Below are 19,217 nucleotides of genomic sequence, written 5' to 3' on the forward strand. Positions count from 1 at the left end.
CGAAGTAAGTCTAAGAACTACGAAACGCGTGAAGGCGAATATTTAGCAGCTTTGAAGCTCACAAGTAAGTTTGTTATCTTACGATGCGAGGTAGATATTGCGCTGACTGCAACAATGCCTACAACGATCACAGTAGCTGCTTGAAAATTGTTCCTCGCCCCCGTAGTAGTGAACTTTTGTGCGCGTTTTCACGTGGTTATCTGTGTATCGACACTCAAAAATGTACCGTATCCACCACAGAAGTGGACGGTCCACTATTTGAGCCACCTACAGGCTTCCTCGTGCGTTCGCATCGGTCGGAAATGAATGGCTCCCCCTTCATGGGCGACATGTCGGCCTTAGTGACGGAACACCAGCTGCTTCTGCTTCTCCGCTAGTCTGGGGGTCTTGGTTAGCTTTCATCAGGCCTCTAACCCCTTCTCCGAGCAGCAGCCGTGGTCCGGAGCCACGGCAGTTCCGGCCAGTACGCCTGTTGTCTGCGTTCTTCGTATGCTGCTGCGCCTTGCGCCGACCCCCTTGATCTCCTTTCCTTGGCCAAGAGTCTTCCGCGTCGTTCCCCCCTCGAATGCCCGCGCCTCGCCGTCGAGGCGTCTCACGGCGCGATGCCGTAGTCATCAGGCCGCTGGGAGTCGTCGGCTGAGCACTGAGCTCCCTCGGTTTGTCCGCGTCCGTAGCCGAGCTGTGCCCTGCCAGGTTCTCAGCCCGGAGACCATTGGCCTCTACGTCCTTGGCCGCTTAAGAACAGGGGGCGCCCGCGTCTTCTGCTTTAGGGGGTCACCCCAACCCGACCAGGATTCCTCGCCCCGGTGTGATCGAAATGGTCATGGGTTTTGAGACAATTATTTCGACGTATGTATCTTCTCCAATATAGTATTACATTCTTTATTGCAGGCATAATTGGTATAGAGGGCTTCAACTTAGTAATGACCGCCAAAAGATATCAGGTTTACCGGGGATTATTTGACTGTACAGATCCTCCTTAAACTCGTGGCATCCTGCACTTCTGGCCTACGTATCGATTGGGTACAGGTAGTACTGCCACTTCCGACACCAGCTGGTGTGTATTTTTCATGCACACATAAATAGTTAGCAGGTATTACAATAGAGAACTTTAGAGTTCTCTAATGTATGAGCGCACCAGCACCAAGTTGGCGTGGCGACCAACGTCGCCGCTCCGTTCGTTGATCACCGGCTCATCGGTGTGAGCCCCAGCGGCCATAGCACCCCAATAAAATGATAGCGCAAGCGATAAATTAACTATGAGACGAAGTTGTGAGTGAGCTGTTGTGGTTGAGCTCATCCACACTCGCTGAATGCTATCTGCGCTGCAGCACTAGTAGGAAGCTATAGACGCTGGTCTACTATCTACGCCAGCGCTTTCTCACGGCTCCATCTACCAGTTCTTCCTCTGTCGTTTCTACTCCTATGTTCTCACTTCACCCCACTACTTGCCGCTAGGCCGAGGGGCCCACGGGCCGGGCTAACTGCTCCTCTGTCTACTACCTCAAGTCCTTCTGTCCGTTCTTGCGGCGAAGACGATGCCTACCTGCCAGCACCCCCATCCCCCTATACCTCCGCACCCAAGAGACACGTTTCCGCGTCCCTTGAGCTGCACTCAGAATCTTCGTAAGCCTCGCAAGCTTCGCGCGCGACAGCGGTGGCTTGCGGCGGCTTGCGGTTGATTGAGAGCCGCTCAATGCTTGGCGTCGATTTATTGTGAACCCTGCTAAAGATGATATCAAATTGTAAAGGATACTAGATTTGACAGGTGTCGGAAGTGAGAGTACATCCTGTAGTTGGAGTTGGAGTAATAGTGTTAACACAGCGCGTAGAAACCCGAGAACTTGTCACGGAGCTTAGCCTCGTTAGGGTCAGCCAGGATGTTCTCGCCATGGATGACCTGTTGGTCGCACTGCCGTCTCCGGCTAATGCGGCGCTTGCGCGTTCTAGTCCGTGTCGAGTTTGTGGGCGCGCACGAGTGCATGGCGATGCTACTGGCCGTCGGCCGTGGCAGTGCTGCCGTTGCTACGGGTCATAGACAGAGTGATAGGGCCACACCGCATTGCCCGCGGCGACTCTAGCGTCCGTGCCCGTCACCAGCGCTTCCTCCAATCGCCAACTCTCTAAATTTAGACAATCAGCAAGTGACGAGTCATTATTAACCAATGATGCCGTAGTGCAAGCATTTTTATCCAATCAGAAAGTTATCAGCTCGTTTTTTTCTGACCATGCGGCCATTTTTAGGGGGAAATGAGGAGATACATGTACTTCCGCCTCGATTTCTCGTCAACCATCGGCTCAAATGTCGATACCGGAGTACGAGGCGATGCGCAAGACGCCTACCTAGACCGTTGTGTCAGTCTTACATTCTAAATTACTTTTGCGCGTTTCACAGTATGAGCTCAAGCTGCAAAAAGCGTTGACCTTAAGTCGCGTATCGCCTGTTAATACCATAATATTGAATATGCTATGTATTGTGCCAATCACTGCGACTTCCCGCTTGACTTGGCCTCAGTATACTACTCAAACACAAGTGATTTAGCCTATTGATCAATCAGGTGACGGCAAAGTCTAAGAATGTGGCCAATCAGAGCTGCTGATGCTCCTAGTACAGTGCCTTCAGCGTCTTTCCACTTGACTTGGCCTCATAACACTACTTCATTTAAGGTTACTATGACCTCACTTGGCCTTAGTATACTACTTAAACTTTGGTAAATACATTGTTGGTGATTATCTTGAACGTAATTAGTGTCAGAATTAAATTTGCCAACTTCTACCAACCACTGCAGCCGAAACTAACTCGCCTCGATGTCGCCGAACTCTAAACCCCTAAGCAACAAGCTCGTGTGCAGCCTGATGTTCACCAAGAAGTCCAGGAAGAGTTTCTGTGCTTAACCTGTTCGAAGACGTGCAAGAGTGCTCATGGCTACACCAACCTGATCACGCATCTCCGCACCAACCACCCGACCTACCTTGAAGATGTCTTTCAAGCCGCGAAGGACCGCAACGCACTCCGCCTACGTGCTGCCGATGACGAGACGCGTACCATTTTTCGCTGGTCCGAGTGGGTCGTGCTGGAGATTTAAGCCACCGGAACCCGTACGACATGACTGGGGCCGTCTATGGCGTAGGATGCTGGTAGCTATCCGACCCCCGGGGGGGGACCGGGTTCCGTACCCCTCATTACACTATGGGGCTTTTTTATGCACGGGCCACCAGCTCACCCAACTATCCACCACCACATTGGGTGCGGGTTGGCAGAGCGGACCGTCCTATAGTGGGTTACGGCTGCTCGTCCGCTTATGCAAATCTCCGGCTTCAGGTGAACGTCGTGGTTCGTGCTAGACCGTCTGCCTCTGAGTTTCGTCGAGCGCAAGATGACGAGGAAAAACGCTTCGCTGTCCTCGATTAGCCAAAAGACGTTGAAGATGTACTTGGTGCGGGTGTACCAGTCTGCAGAGGCTAGGGTTACTGAGGAGCTTCCGCCGACGTTCGGCATCGTGCTCGATGGCTCCACCTTCAGCGGCCGTCACTACATCGCCATTTTCGCCGTGTTCAACGACCCGGGGATGTGCCATGGAACTGAGGTTAGGGGTGGCACTGACTACTACGACGACACCGACTGCTACACGCGCCGGTTCGTGCTGCTGGCATGTTGTCCGCTAGACGTGGAGGAGGATCTCGGTGCACAGAGCCTGTTTGACCTCATCGCTGACACGCTCACACGCTACAACATGCCTTGGGAGGCGGTCCACTTTATTGTGACCGACAACTGCAACGTCAACCAGTACATTGGGAGTCGTAAAGGTGCGCTTCCAATGGTCGGCTGTGCATCGCACATGTTTAACCTGGCCGTGTCTGACTATCTGCCCGACTACGAGACTCTCCTGGCGAAGATCCATGCGTTGATGAACAAGATGCGCACGATCAAGGGTCGCGCAATTCTTCGCCTTGTAAGGGATCTGTCACCTCTCCTGCGTAACGACACCCGGTGGTCGAGTATCCATGCCATGGTCCAGCGCTATACTAAAATTGAGCCGGCTCTCAATTCTCTGGGCTATGGCACCCTCATCGAGTTTGGCATCCAGCCGCTATTGCTTCACAGGGTGTATCCGAAAAGACACACATGCTTCTAAAGGTGCTCATCGACTTTGAGGGGGTGACCAAGACGTTACAGCGGTCAACGTTGACGCTTTCCGGTGTTCGACGTCCGTTCGTGTGACGAAGCGCCCGTGCCTTTTTGAAAAGGTTCAGGTTGCTACACCGCTCGACCTTGGTCTTCGCTCAGCCCTTGCACTACTCGGCTCAGCCCTGCTTAGCGCTGCAAGAGTTCCGCTCATCTCCTCCCACTGAGCGAACACTCCCACTCCACTTCGCTAGGCTTAGCTGCTTGAACGCTTGGCTCAGCTCCGATGTATCAGGGTTACGCGAGAGTTACCCGAAGGGTTACGAAGATTGGGACACACAGGCGTTGTGGGTACGCACTTTAACCTATTTCAGTAGGAGGATCAGTACATGGATTCAGAGCAACTGGTTATGCATATGACTAGGGTTCACTATGCTAGATAGTGAACCGGATACATTTACACCGTAGGCGGCTTGGCCGCGCTAAAGGGAAATACATTCAGTTTGAGATTCACACAACTAAGAGTTAAGGGTTGACTCTTGGAGTCCGTAAGGTGTACGGACTCGTGCGTTCTGGTATTAGAACGGGCTACCTTGAGCTGAGACTCTGTGAGTCCGTTACGTCTTCCTCTGACGCTAAAGCTACGGCAGCCCCGCTGCATCCGACTTTATGTCTCTGAGCCTGGGTGAGGCTCGTACCAGCTTCTACTATCTTCTCTTCGAGTCAAGCAACGACCCGGTCTGGAGTTAGTGACTCAGTTTGAGCCTAGTCCGAATCCAAGGCACTCACACACACCCTGGGACTGCCCGCGCACCAGGTCCACAATGAACCGATACTAATAATCACACAATGCACCGGGGCACGCCAATGTCCCCAAGCACACAATACAATTAACCTGCCTAAACCTTCGAATGGATCACCTTCCACCCGAAAATATGAAATAAACCTGAAGATGTAACAGTTATATGAAATAACCGTACTGCCGTCGCACCGAAGCACTCTGACAACGTTGATATGTTAGCTTGAATTTGTGTGGATGATCGTCAAGACACCTTCTGGCCAAAGACCTCCACCACTTGCGTCCTTCGGGGCAAAACGAACTATGTTTAAATGTTTACACATGCACAAACTAGGACTCACTAAGTGGGGGCGCAATATCCCCCTGGGTCCACACTGACTGGCGGCACGAAGAGCGTCGGCTGTATGCTTACCATAGCGCGCTTGAGATCTGCTTGAGGTCCGCTTATATCTTTGTCTTGACCAATGCCGAGGCTCCATGTTGGCACGTGGAGCGTTGGTACCGTTGAAGCTGCTGGAAGTGTCCGCGATCTTGAGCAGTCGCACCCATTGTAGGCAGGCTTCAAGCTGATTTCACCGGATGAGTGTACTCGCCGGTGCCACCAACTTTGCCGTCATTACCACTGTCTGGACTTAAGTTCAGCGACTCTTCACCCGGCACTTCAACTGGACTTCGACAACTCCACTCAGGGCCATACCACTCCGCTCAGGTATGCAACACTCCACTTGGCTTCTCGACTTGGGCTTTAAATGTTAACCTTGCCTAAGTCCTTGTCCCATCGTTCTCTCACGCTCCTGTGGTCCAACCGCACGCTCGCTGGCTCCCTCGGCCTTTGTGGTGGCGCCACCGACTCTTTGCTGGACGTTGACGTAATCCGGATACAAGATCATCATTCCTTTCCCAGGATCGACGTCACCCCTCCCCAAGCAGATATCCCCTGGTCTAGATCATCTTCGACGGGGTCACTCCTCTGGAGGTCGGTGTCACTTTCGGGGGAGATCACACTTGATCTTGGTGGATGGCTTCCGACTTCGGAAAATTCTCTGTTCGCTCCACCACAGTCGTCCCCTGCACGAGTGGAGGACGCACAACGGCAATCGCTCGCTGCACCCGTCGTCAGCGCCTTGCTCCGTTCCGCACCCCGCGTTCGTGTCGCACTCATGTCTGCTCCAGCTGACGGTCCCGCCGCCGGCAGTGCTTCTCCAGATCAAGACCCGTCGACGCCTCTCGGCGCGGATCGCGCCTCACAGAATCCAGGATCAACCTTGCCACCGTCGCCTCCAGGATCGCCGCTGCCGTCTCGTCCTCGCTCCATGGCCCACCCGGGGACATCCAGCTCCCAAGCGCCTCCGGTAACCTCCAACTCGCCATTGGCCGGCTTGGCCCTCCTAGCAGCAGTGGCTGGTCCCCACGTGGGAGATGCAGCTGACGTCGAAGACCCCGACGCGGAAGATCCTGCTGGCCGTCCGCCCCCATGTCAAGTGTGCGCGCAGATCGCCACTGCTCCGACCGTCCGCTTGGATCGGCCTCGTCTCGACCAGACACTGATCCACAACTCTCTCCAAATGATCCAGGCCTCGCTCCGTCAAGTAGAGGAGGCGTTCGCACAAAGTGGTACCGACGACCAGTTGCAGGACGAGGACGTGGAGCTGCAGCGTGACCACACTGCTGCCCTCCGGCACTCAAGCGATTTACACCATCAGATCGACACCTCGACATCTGCCGCTCGATCTCTCATTCAACATTGCCAGACACGTCACGACTGGCTGCTTGACCAGCTCCAGTTGACCAACTCGCTGCTGGTGTCGCGTAATCTCGACGTGGAGGCTTTGGAAGAGAGAGTAGCGGCCGCGGACCAGGTTCAAGAGGAGATGGATCGACTGCGGACGACTTCCGACGCCACTGCTCGGCAGATTCGCCATCAAGTTGCCACTCTAGAGGCCCAGATCGCCGCTGTGACGAACCATCCCGACGTTGGCCCCGTTCCGCCTCCTGCGCTGGCACGCCGTCTCCAAACCCAGGATCATGAGCCACTGCGACTGCGCCGGGCCTTCGAGGCCGCGCAACAGCGCTGCGACGCACTGGAGCAGTCGGAGGGCGCCTTGGAAGAAGCATTTACCCAACTGCGCGGCCAGATCGACTGTCAAGGTTGCCGGATTACGCGCCTCCGTGAGGATCTGCAAAAGAACCTTCAAGATACACAACGTCGGTGTACCCGAGCCGAGGAGCTGCGTCCGATGGAGACAGAGCGTCATCTCAAGCGAAGGTCCGAGCTCCACGATCTGCGTAAGTTCCTTCGCACATGCTGACCTTAATTCTTCTTGACTAACAACGTGTCGATCTTGGATGTAGATACCCATGTGGATTCCATGCGATCCATCACGGCCCAGTTGGAGCAGCAAGTCGCACATTGGCGGAATACCAGCCAGATCGCCGCTCAACTTCTTCACGACCATCAGCGTGAGATCGAAGAGCTTCGTCAGGCACAAGCGGTGGCCACTCAGAGCGATCAGATCCTCCACTACAGGGACGGTTACACGCGATTCTCGAACATAGCGGAGGCCATGGGCCAAGATGCGGTGCTTCCCGCGCCTTCCACGTTTGCCGCCCCTGTTCCCACTGGATCGACATCTCCTTCGGCCACTTCTAGTGGATCTCGCGCCGCGCCTCCAACGGCGAGTACTTCCTCAACTTCCGGACGAGCTCGGAAGGCACAACGCACGTCGTCGCCCCCACGTCGGGGTGCGCCTTCACGCTCCCGATCGCCGCCGCGCAAGCGTCCCGCCAGTTCCAGATCGACCCGTCGAGCTGATATAGGCGGGTGGTCCAAGGCAGGCGGGAGCAGCCAGGCCCCTTCTGACATCTCCGAGGCCGAGATCGACGACTCCACGCAAGGTGGGTCTCAGCCCCACTCTTCGTCCACCCCAGCACCGGAGATGGATACAGGCGACGACGAGATGGGCGCCGACGACGAAGGCTTCGAAGAAGAGTCCCGTGCAGCCCTCTCGCGTTCACGGTCGGAACGTCGACGGTCTTCTGGAACTGGGGTTGGATCCTCGAACCGGCCCATCGATCTGAGCACGGGTGGAACGGGAGGATCTCCGGGTCAATACTCCGACGAATCCAGCGGCATATACATATACCTCCGTTCCACCTGCCTGCGCCCATCCCACAGACTCTTCGACTCGATTCTCGTGTGACGGCCAACCCGTCTCACAATCTCGGCGCACGACTGCTCTTCGTGCGATTGCATGACCTCGAACCGATTTCGGTTCGATCGCTCCCGCAAATAGTCACGTAGCATGCTCCGCAGTTCAAGTCAGCTTCGTCGATCCACGATGGCTCATCATATCCCGTCCAGTATACCAAGAATTCTCTCAGAACACGTCCATACCGTGTGCGCCGCCCAGATCGCATGTCAGCGATACGCTCCATCTCATACTCGTCTTCACCTAGATTTGTTTCCCAGCTATCCTCAGGTAATAGAGCCTCGTCTAAGTCGAGTCGATCTTGGTCTTGGATCGTCAAGGTGAGGTGTGGTCGGCCTGGGAAGGTGCGAACGGGCTTCAGCTTGGACACGTGCACAATTGGGAACAGTCGATACTCGGTTCCTGCGATCTCGAGGCGAGCAGCGTACGTGTCAACGACCTCAACTACACGGAAGGGGTCATGCCACATGTGCGCAAGTTTATGAGCGTAGCCTTCCTTGACTCGGTCGAGATACAGCCATACCTGCATTCCAGCCTCGATCTCGGGTGGGCGCACCGATTCGTTGTGCTGGTCAGCTCGATCTCTAATTGCCTCACGTAGGCGCTCATTGACTTGCTGCCGGGCCTGCTGATATTGCTTCTGGACATGATAGCGCCACCTGCGAGGCTGTCGATCCCGCCGGCGCGTCGATCCCAGCGTTACCATTGCCTCCAGAGTAGATCGAGGGTCCCACCCATGTACCAAGTAGAAGGGTGTGTCTCCACGAATCCGATTTTGGGCCGTGTTGAGAGTAAAAGTAAGGTGCTCCGCGTACTCGTCCCAATCTCGCTGGTTGATGTCTTCGACATACATCTTCAGAGCGCGAGTGAGCGTCTGCACCATCCGCTCGGCGGTACCATTGGCCTGAGGCCGATAAGCCATAGTCGCACACTGTCACTGACCGACGATCTTGTTGAACGATCTAAAGAAGTCCGACATAAATCCAGGTTCGCGGTCATGTCGTATCGCCTCGCTAGCTCCAAATCGGCGAAAAACGCATTCCTCGTAGTTTTCAGCGATCGTTTGGGCCGTTCGCGACGAGCTGGCCTTCGCAATCACGAATCCAGTGAAAAGATCGATCCAGATCAGCAACTCCGTGTTCCCTTTGTACGACTTGGGTAATGACGGGATGTGGTCCATGGCAATGATCTGGAACGGGTAGGTAGTCTGAAGATCACCGGGAGATTCTCCTTGTGTAGTCGGCCTCCCTTTCCCGGTCTCGCAGTCCACACACAGCCCCACATATCGTTGTACACTTTGGTAGAGGCCTCTCCAGTGAAAATGGGCACGAATCCGCTGGTAGGTTCTTCCAATGCCTTGGTGGCCACCCTCGAGACTGACATGATAATGGTATAGGAAGTCCTGCTGCAAGGTCTCCGGGATCACCAGCCGCATCACAAGATCACGACCTTCATCAGAGCGCTTCGATGGCGGGCAGTAGAACAGCAATCCAGCTTCGTCGATCTCGTAGTCATCGACAATCTTGGTACACGCTTTAGCCTCCGCCGAGGTAAGGTCCTGCACATCCCCAAGTAGATACTTCTTGAGATCGGCAATCCATTTCTCTTCATCCTGGGCCTGGCAGATGCGCTCCGTCCGCATTCGTTGTACCATCAACTAATCCAACACTTGTGGGGCTGCTCGTCTCCTCCATCTCGTAACCGCCGCGATCTTGATCACCGCCGCGTCAGATCGAGGAACCAATAGTTCGTCGAGCCGGTTGAGCCTCACCAGATCTTCGCGCTTCCCGTTGTAGTGCTGCGCTTGCAAGTCGATCTGCACTCTGGTTCCAGTCACGTTTCATGTGGAGAAATTCGTGATTAGGCCAAGATCGTAACTGTGGTGTAGTGCCCCGCGAAGAAGTGGGCACACCGGGCGCCGGAGGAAGAAGGCGCCGAGATGGATGTCGGCGGACGCGAGTGATGAACGCGACGCGGATTATGGGCGCGACGCAGGGCCGAGCTCGACGGAAAGTCGGCGTGGGTGATGGGCCGTGAGACACGGTGCCAGAATCCAGTGCGACGCGTAATCATCCGACGGGCCGATCAGCGCGCCCGTTTCCCCCAAACCCGTCAACCCTAAACCCCGTCGAGAAACCCCGTCGAGGAACCCCGTCGAGCCCAAGTCGTGATTACGTTACGCGAATCAGGTTGAAGAGCGGCAGTGCAAGCACGACAGACGCAGGGATAGGCGTAGGGTGGTAGGCTTAGTAAGCAGTAGTAGGGAGTAGCCAGTAGCAAGGACATAGGATAGGGTAAGGACTCAGTCCCGAAATTTCTCTGAGCCACTCAGACCTCTCCCCTCCGGAAGATCGCCAGGTTCTTGAAAACCACCAAGCGTCGGCAAGCAGAGCCGCAAGGAACACGCGGCCCCCCGTCGCTCGCTGTCTCGGGCATCCCCCCCCTCAAACCCCGTGCTAGAAACGAAGGCACGTAAAACGTATACCGGTTAGGAGGCGCTCGATAACGCGCAGCCTAGACGAAGGACCGCACGGCCTGATAACCGCTGTGCACAAGACCCCGCGTCGGCCCGATACCGCCACGCAACAAGCCCCAGGAAACGCCGGCCCGATAACGCCGCACACCCGACGGGATCTCCGAGGAAACGCCGGCCCGATAAGTCCGCACGCCCAAGGAACAACCGACGCCCTAAGACAAGGAACAAGCGTCCACTCAACCCCCCAACTCTGAAGCTTGCGAAGACTTGGGCTCTATATTCGAAGATACGCTACTCAAGATCCGGGAAATTGCCCGTCGCGACCGCAGATTGGACGCGTCGGGTTTGTGCGAGGACGAACTCCGCGATTTCTGCGAGGCCGCTACTCCACACAACCGTTCCATGGCCTTCTGACGTAGTAGTACCAAGCTCGGGGCCTTGCACTCGATCTCTCCACGCATCTGACGGATCACCAAGTTGGAGTCACCACAGATAATTAGGCGCCGCCCCCTGTGCAGGGTGGCTAGGAGATCGAAACAGAGCAGCTAGCCGTGATACTCCGCCTCATTCACCGTAAGATCAACCTGGTTCTCCGAGGCGGCCGAGATCACCTTCCATTCCGGCAATCCCACACAATCGCGCTGTAGGCGCCCCACTTCGTTTCACACGAGCTGATCTGTCGAAGCTAGCCACCAGCAGTTCTTCACCCATCTTTACAGCGGGCGGCGGCATCGTGATCGCTTATCGCGATTGTTTCCTGGGGGAGATCGACGTCAGGATGGCGTCGACTTCTTCGCGTGGCGTTATGCTCGCAGCTATCACACCCAAGATCATATATTTTCCCTTCGTGCACTTCACGATCAAGCTGCCCAACGGCCAAGGCGCCCTTGCAGCCGGATGAGTGCACCAGCCAGGCCAACGTTGAGTATCGGGTCAGGACCTTGATCTATCTGGTAACCAGTTGCGTGTAGCAGACATCTAATATCCGGAGCAGTGCCAACACCTCCATATCCACCATTCCATAGTTGATCTCGTTCGGCTTGAGCGCCCGGCTGGTAAAGGTGACTGGCTTGTATACCCCATCGTGCTCCTGCATCAACGCCGCAGAGATCGCCCACTTGCTGGCGTACACCACGACCACTGGCTCCCGATCTGGGTCAAAGTGCTGCAGAATTGGCGCCTTCACGATCTTGTCCTTCAATACCGTAAATGCCGTGACGGCTCGACCCCACTTGGCACTGTCAGTTTGGCGTTCACCAGCTTCGACATCATCTGCGCCGACCTCAATCTTGGCTTTCCAGGTGATTTCGTAGAAGTCAGCCTCACGAAGTTCGTACAGCACTGAAGCGTAGACCGCGAAGTCCTCGATGAACCTACTGTAGTAGTTGAGACTATCTAAGAATGACTGCATCGATCTCAGGGTGGTCGGAAACGGCAGATTGGCCAATACTGATAGATCCTTCGGGTGAGCCTCCAGTCCTTCCGCAGATACTCGACGTCCCAAGTAGTCGACCTTCTTCAATCCCCAAAAGCACTTGGCCACGCTGATCGACAAGTTCCATTCCTCGCAGACATCTAGCAGCTTTTCCACCTTCTCACACAGCGTATCCCACGAACCGGCCGTAACCAAGATGCCATCGATATAAGATCGACGCCCCAGGACAGAGGTCTTCTGCTCGACGTTTGGTTCTCCGTCCTTGAAAAGGTCGATCTGTCCCTGTCGATTTTGGTTGCCCGTGATCTTGAGGAAGCCGTAGAGTGCGTTGTCGATCAGTCGCTGGTAGATCTGCGGCGCGTTTTTCAGCCCGAATGACATTCGATTCCACTCGTAGAGCCCCCATGGAGTGACGAACGCGGAGATTGCACGAGCTCGATCTGTCATTGTCACCACCCAGAAATCACTAGCCATGTCCAGCGAGCAATACCAGAGCACCTTGTCGAGATCTTCGAGGAGATCGTTGATCAGCGGTATCGGGTAGACCATTAAACGCGTCAGACTGTTGACCAGACGGTAGTCAATACAGAGTCTGATGTCGACCCCGTTCTTCTTGACGATCACCACGATCGGTGATGCCCAAGGAGACGTTGAGATCTTGATCATCTTGGCTGACAGGAGTCCCTTGATTAGCTGCTCCAGCTTCTCGCGGTACTGCGGCGCCACTTTGCGGCAACGCTGAGCGACTGGCTTCGCATTTCCGACGTCAATGTCGCAGATCGCACCTTTTGCGGCAGGTGGTAAGGCATTGCCCCTTCCCATAAGCGGATGCTTCCGGCGCCAGATGATCTTCCGCAGTCGGTCGATTTCCTCCGGGGTGTTTTCACCAGGATCGCCCACTTGGATGTCCGTGATCACAACTTCATCGGCCGTAGAGAACTCGGGGAGTACTGCTATTTGACCTTCCACGTCTTCCGCGTAGAGATCGCCACCTTCCGTCATGCATACCTGATTCGACCGGTCTTGGGCGCGCGTCAACTTCAAGATCACACATGGGTGTGGGTTTACGCGTCGCTCCACCATCACTCGAAGTCGCTGGGTTCTCATCCGTTTCGATCCGCCGATCTTGATTAGACGCCTGATTTGCGCCTATCGCACCACTGTAATCTTGATGAGACGCCTGATTTGCGTCCGTCGCAACCACTCGATCTTGATTAGACGTCCCCTGTCGCACCGACGGGGCATGATCTTCCAAACATTCCGTGTCGCAGACTGGATTTTCAGCGTCGTAATCACCCGATGGTCTCTCCGCCCCCTGCGACGTGGAGAAATCATGGTGCGTCTCTTCTGCGCCGAATTCGTCGATGTTCTTCGGTTCCTCGTCGCTGCTGGGCATCGCGTGAGACGTGGTGGGGTCGTCGCACGACCCTTCCGGGTTGGAGTCGTCGGGGTTCTTGGGCGACATGTACTCGGCACGCACTGTGGCCACCTCCGGTCGCTTCGCAGGGCGGGTAAGATCGCGGTCGGCGTCGTGTACTGAGGCCGCTCCACAGCAGGCTCTTCCACACCGGCAGGTTCCGGCACATCGTCCGCAGTGTCGGTAGTTGCTTGGTACGCCAAGTTCTGCCACTCAGCGTAGCGGCGAGATCTGACGGAGACATACCCAGGTAAGCGCGGCACTCGATCTCCGGACAGCCACATCGCGAGTCGCATACCTTGATGCAGCACTAACTTGCGTTCGCTGAGATTTGTCAGTTGCAGGTAACGAGCCCTGCCCGGGCCTGCAGTCACGGTAGGCACCCATCGATCGCCACGTGTGACCCAAAGCTTCTGATGTTCTGTTGGTCTCGTGCGCAGCTTCACCTCGGTGGATCCGGCCACGTCGAACTCGCGATAGTCGGCCAAGTTCACTTGCTCGACCTTGTCACCGTAGAGTGGGCGTCTTCCAGCAAGCTGAATTCGCACCTCGTCCGGCAGGCAGATGGATCCGTCGGCAAGATCAAGGCGGATCCCGGTCGGCACCATGAAGTCCATGCCAAGGATTAAGTCTTGGCCGCCGGTCGGCGGGCCCACCCAGACATCGAAGAAGTACACAAGCGATCCCGCGAGCGTGATCTTGACCCGCGCACGTTTTTCCGCCATGAATGGAGATTTCCCAACGCCTTCGCACTCCAATGTCTGACTTTCATCAATGTAGCACCCCACCTTACGAGCAAAGGCGGTGTCTAGGATAGACACTTCAGCACCACTGTCAAACAACAGAGTTGCTTTTTCGTTGTTGATCTTGCCCACAGTTTTCGCTTGCTTGAACTTCTTGTCGGGCACATGGTATTTCCAGTAACCACGCGACTCCCCCAACGCGATATCCAAGGCCATCTTCACACTCGATCTTGAGTAGTCATCAATTTGGTGAAGGCTTGACACGGCAGCCGTAGTTTTCTTTTGAAGATCACATGTATTGTCGATGAGTTTGTTTACAGTCGACTGTGACTGCTTCTCAACATACGCAAAGATGCAGAACTGAGAACGCTCGTTTCATACCGGATTCCAACCCGGCGAGCGTCTTAGTTTAACATCTTCTCCGCGGACTCGGGCAACATGCCCCCGTGCTTGGTGGGATTGTACCACTGGCGGATCATATTCTAGAATTCCTCCATCGGACAGCTCCCTTCGTCGTGAATTTCGCCACAGGCTTTGCAGACAAAGAGGCAGCGATCCGACGGGTGACCACGCTTGCCGCATTTCTCGCACGTCAACCGCTTCCAACATCCCAGATCATCATGCTTGACAGACCCACAATGAGTGCACCGCTTGAGGGGCGCCCCCATGTCGTTTGGCATCGAGTGTTGACCGGGCCGACGATCCGGACGGTTGCGATCTTGTTCCGGTAGACGCCGGTCTTGACCAGAGGTGCGATGTTCAGTCGCTCCGTTGCTGTTGCCAGCCGCGGTCGCGTACACTCGGCGCAGATCTCCATCTTCACCCGATCCACTTGATCCAGAGTCGGAGTCACTAGTGTCGCTCGGTATCTGGATCGCTCGCACTGCGCGGTTACCGGCGGTAGCTGGTGGCTTCTGACGGGGCTTGATCGAGCCATACACTGTCTTGCTCTGTCGCGCTTCGGCGCGCTGGCGAGATCGCAGACTTCTTCCAGGATATCCGCATCAGGAATCCGCAGCAGGGCGAGCTGGTCCGCTAGATCGCGGTCGTCCAACGTCTCGATGAAATGTTCCACATGCTCACGACGCACGTCCGGCGGTCCGTCCTTGACTTGTAGACGTGTCCGCAGCCCCGCAACGTTGAGTCGATGAAGGTACTCCAAAGGCGACTCGTCAGATCGTTTCCGAGCATGGTAGTACTGGCGGGCAACCGAGACACATCGTCCACAATACTGGATCTGGAAGCTCTGTAGAAGGTCCTTCCACGTGGTGCGGGTCGTACCACTCAGCTGGCGGTACCAGTTTCGCGACGGGCCCGTGAGTAGATCTCCGAATACTAGACACTTCTCATCATCGGGAGCTTGATTGCAGACGAAGGCCGACCTTACCTTTTTGACCCAAGATCGAGATCGGTCTTCGTCGCCGTCCTTCCCTGAGAATTCTTTCAGCTCAGACATCGCAGACACGCGGATGCGTGGTGCGGCACCGGTTCCTCCTGCTGAAGTAGAAGCTGTTGTTGCGATCACCGCACGGGCAGGTCGACCCAGATCGAGGTCGTCGGGATCGAACTCCCATGACGCAGAGTGTCGGATTGGTGATCCAACAGACTCCATGTCCACATCTTGATCTCCGGTCGGCTGCAACTTCCGCGCGGTACCAGGCAGCTGTTGTTCCTTCCGAAAGCGTTCCATGGCCGCGTGGAAGAACGAATCAAGCTTTTCCGGAGAGTGATGCACTGATGCTGCTGCAATCTTCGGTTCTCGAACTGGCGCCGCCACCTCGTGCTCGGCGCGCTCCGCTCGACCTCGCAGCATAGCGGCACCAGAAGGTCCTAGCGTCATGCGGGGGGGGGGTCGTCAACACTGTCAGAGTCCACCTCTTCTGTCGCAGATACGTATGGGGACGATGTCGCCGTTTGGTCGCCTGGGTTGGGCGTTGGCACTGGTCTGGATGCTGTCAATCTGGAAGGCTCCTGGGACGATCTTGCTGGTTCCTTCCGGGATCGACTTGACTCGCCGACCAACGGCTTCAGTAGCTGGAACAGAGTCTGAGTCGAGTTCTGGATCTCGCTGAGCTTCAGATCGAACAGACTTTGTGCGTCCAGCGCTCCCGCAATGATGCCCACTTCCTTGAAGAGCCGTAGCAGGGTCTGTACGGCAGCTAACTTGTCAGGTCCAGAGGTCGGCTGTGACACCGGTCCCGCGAGATCACCGAGGAGCTTCGGCCGAAGGAGCTTCATCACGCCGTCCTGAAGTAGGAAAGCGTGGAGCTCCTTCCTGTAGTACGCGGCAGCTAGTTGAGCCTCAGTCACGGTTAGTGCGAGATCGAACCGATCGTCAGCGTCGGAGTCGGGAGCCTTCATCTTCTTCCGCGACGACTTCGATCTCGCTGGCTTCTTCTTGAATGATCTAGCACTGGGTGGTTGAATTCCGGCTTGCGCTGGTGGACTTTCGTCCGGCAGGCCACGATTCGCATCGAGACCTGCGGGGGTCCCCGAAGGGACCTGGGGAGGAGGTTGAGGCTTTTCTTAGGCCCGTTGCTGGACCTTCCTCTGTTCCGTCGGTAGAGCCCCTCCCTAGGCTCTGCCGATCCGCGGATCCATCATCTATCAGCAGCGTCGACGGCGATCCGTTCTCCGTCGACGCTTGATTCCCTTGCCCAAACTCGGCTTGCGCATCCTCTTGGAGGGACTCACGGTGAAATCATGAGTCACCCAAAGATCCGGGCACGCGCACCATTGTGGCGAAGCGGCTCCGCGAAATTTGTAGATCGCGGGGCGTCCTCTTGCACACGGCGCCCGAACTGCCGACTAACGGAGGGGGTACTCCGATCTTCCGTGAAGTTCCGTGAAGTTGCCGATCCTCACCTTGTGTACCCGTCGGTGGGCTGGATCGCTCTTCGGGTGATCTCGAGAAGACGCGCTTGGGGTTGAGTCTTAGACTGTCTGGCGGACAGCGGGAACTTGTGGCAGCAACGCGGATATGCTTCACGCTGTGCCGGAGTAGTTGTGGCGGTTTCGATCCGAGGTTGTCTGGATCGACACTCGCCGGCCAGGTGTGATCTTGGCCTGGGGTTGCCTTGTGGTTGGTGTGTAACCTTCCTTTGCTTTTCCTTGCTTGCCGCTTCCTCTAGCGGTGGGTCGAAGTGAGGGTTGACGGACGCTGGGCCAAGCTATCCTGGCGTCCGAGGTTCCTTGATCTTGGGGTATAAGTCGACTTGCGTAGCGTCGGGTGGGCCAAAGTATATCCCGTGCCCGGTAGTGCAAAGGCGAAGACCACTTGATCAGTAGAAGGTAAGAACAACTCTGTTTAAATGTTAACCTTGCCTAAGTCCTTGTCCCATCGTTCTCTCACGCTCCTGTGGTCCAACCGCACGCTCGCTGGCTCCCTCGGCCTTTGTGGTGGCGCCACCGACTCTTTGCTGGACGTTGACGTAATCCGGATACAAGATCATCATTCCTTTCCCAGGATCGACGTCACCCCTCCCCAAGCAGATATCCCCTGGTCTAGATCATCTTCGACGGGGTCACTCTTCTGGAGGTCGGTATCACTTTCTGGGGAGATCACACTTGATCTTGGTGGATGGCTTCAGACTTCGGAAAATTCTCTGTTCGCTCCACCACACCAGCGTTACCCGAAGCTGAAGCCCCGACTGTCTGCGGATGCACCCAGCATCAACAATGTTGCCCTCGAAAGTGGCATCGTCAAGCTGCAGCGCACGGAGGCCCTCACCCCAGCAGAGCGTGCCGCCTGCACCGATTTCCGACTCTCTAAGACAGCAGCACCTCAGCCTACGCCACCTTCGGACCTCTCGATTGTCCAACAGGCGTTCAAGAGGTGCAAGGTGGCCAAGCACCCGAGGTACACTGGCGTTGTATTCGCTCCATACACCTCTAACGAGTGTGAGAGATTTTTTTCGGCAACCAAGCTAGTCTACTCGGATCTAAGGAAGCGAATGGATGCATCGACGCTCGAGACGCTCATGTTCTTGATGTACAACAAGGACATGTGGGACGTCTACACTGTTGAAGCAGTGTCATCGTAAGAACTATGGTCATGTATAATGGAAACTAATGGAATAATATATTCTGTGGTTTCTTTGGTCTTCATTAATACCACTACGCAATGTTGCCATACACTGGAGACTAACTAAATCCGCACTTTACTGAATCGACCCCAAAATGAGCCAAACCACAGCCAAGTACTAGAAAGGACTGCAGCCGTCCTTAGGACCGATAGACTAGCTCACCTAAGAATATACGAGCACCCACAGGGGGCGCACGTGTAGCCGCTTCAAGCGTGTCCATTCAAGTTGTGCTAGCCGTTAATCCATGGCACTAGTATTTAACAACATAATCGACGATACATTCGCCGTCCTCTAACCGAGAATCCTGTCTGTCGGTCATCGCGTCACGCTTTCCGCCCCTACAGCATAGACTTGTCATCTCGACTGCGCAACGGCGACCCAATTCCACCTATTGTCCACTTATCGAATCGAATCGCACTTAAAAAATGAACGAAATTACAAAAAAACATAATCACCCTAAAACTCACACTTTAGCGAGCGTAATTATGTTGGCACGAAGGGGCCTGCTCCCTACTAAAACCTCGGAGGGACCGCAGTGACCGACTGTATCAAATACTCGACCCCACGCCGCGAGTACTGCAGCGAGCTCCGCGAGCGGAACGGGGGCGCCCTATCATTGCCTAAACCCATCATACCCAGGCGAAGCGCCCGCGAAGCGGTGCGCTGAGCTCTAGTCCTACGTTTTACGAAGGTACCAATCCGGAACAAATCCGCAATCGTGATTAACGGTGCGGGTTTTCTTTGCTTCTTTATGATCTTTTAGCTAAGTAGTGTACCGCCATAAAAAAAATGCGTGAAGTGAGGTACATTTTATCGTCGGCGCTGCGCTCCTACTTCCTCCGTAGTAGATGGCTACATTATCGAGTTTCAAAGTAGCGAAAAATCAGACTTTTTTGCTAAAGATTTTCAAAAGATCAGACCAAAAAT

General features: G+C 55.4%; 5 protein-coding genes across 5 annotated transcripts; 3 read left to right on the forward strand and 2 right to left on the reverse strand.

Moving 5' to 3' along the window:
* Positions 1-338: 338 nt before the first annotated feature.
* Positions 339-1,219, reverse strand: PHYSODRAFT_330600 (hypothetical protein; the record flags this gene model as incomplete). The annotated part of the gene is made up of 3 exons (XM_009527300.1): positions 339-373; positions 468-726; positions 1,139-1,219. The coding sequence occupies 3 exons, from the start codon at positions 1,217-1,219 to the stop codon at positions 339-341; spliced, it is 375 nt and encodes a 124-aa protein (XP_009525595.1).
* Positions 1,220-2,873: 1,654 nt separating this feature from the next.
* Positions 2,874-4,136, forward strand: PHYSODRAFT_501688 (hypothetical protein; the record flags this gene model as incomplete). Its single annotated transcript, XM_009527301.1, has 3 exons — positions 2,874-3,068; positions 3,279-3,294; positions 3,346-4,136. Coding segments are annotated over 3 exons (1,002 nt in total), but the record flags the coding sequence as incomplete, so codon positions are not given.
* A 2,102-nt stretch (positions 4,137-6,238) lies between these two features.
* Positions 6,239-7,737, forward strand: PHYSODRAFT_299963 (hypothetical protein; the record flags this gene model as incomplete). Its single annotated transcript, XM_009527302.1, has 3 exons — positions 6,239-7,211; positions 7,278-7,504; positions 7,576-7,737. The coding sequence occupies 3 exons, from the start codon at positions 6,239-6,241 to the stop codon at positions 7,735-7,737; spliced, it is 1,362 nt and encodes a 453-aa protein (XP_009525597.1).
* A 7,060-nt stretch (positions 7,738-14,797) lies between these two features.
* On the reverse strand, positions 14,798-16,942 carry PHYSODRAFT_330603 (hypothetical protein; the record flags this gene model as incomplete). The annotated part of the gene is made up of 5 exons (XM_009527303.1): positions 14,798-16,008; positions 16,081-16,186; positions 16,225-16,685; positions 16,750-16,884; positions 16,918-16,942. The coding sequence occupies 5 exons, from the start codon at positions 16,940-16,942 to the stop codon at positions 14,798-14,800; spliced, it is 1,938 nt and encodes a 645-aa protein (XP_009525598.1).
* A 574-nt stretch (positions 16,943-17,516) lies between these two features.
* PHYSODRAFT_330604 (hypothetical protein) lies at positions 17,517-18,248 on the forward strand (the record flags this gene model as incomplete). The annotated part of the gene is made up of 3 exons (XM_009527304.1): positions 17,517-17,636; positions 17,714-17,743; positions 17,832-18,248. 3 exons carry the CDS (start codon positions 17,517-17,519, stop codon positions 18,246-18,248), a joined length of 567 nt encoding a protein of 188 aa, XP_009525599.1.
* Between the last annotated feature and the right edge of the window lie 969 nt (positions 18,249-19,217).

Source organism: Phytophthora sojae (genome assembly GCF_000149755.1).
Source record: "Phytophthora sojae unplaced genomic scaffold PHYSOscaffold_4, whole genome shotgun sequence".
NCBI classification, from domain to species: Eukaryota; Oomycota; class Peronosporomycetes; order Peronosporales; family Peronosporaceae; genus Phytophthora; species Phytophthora sojae.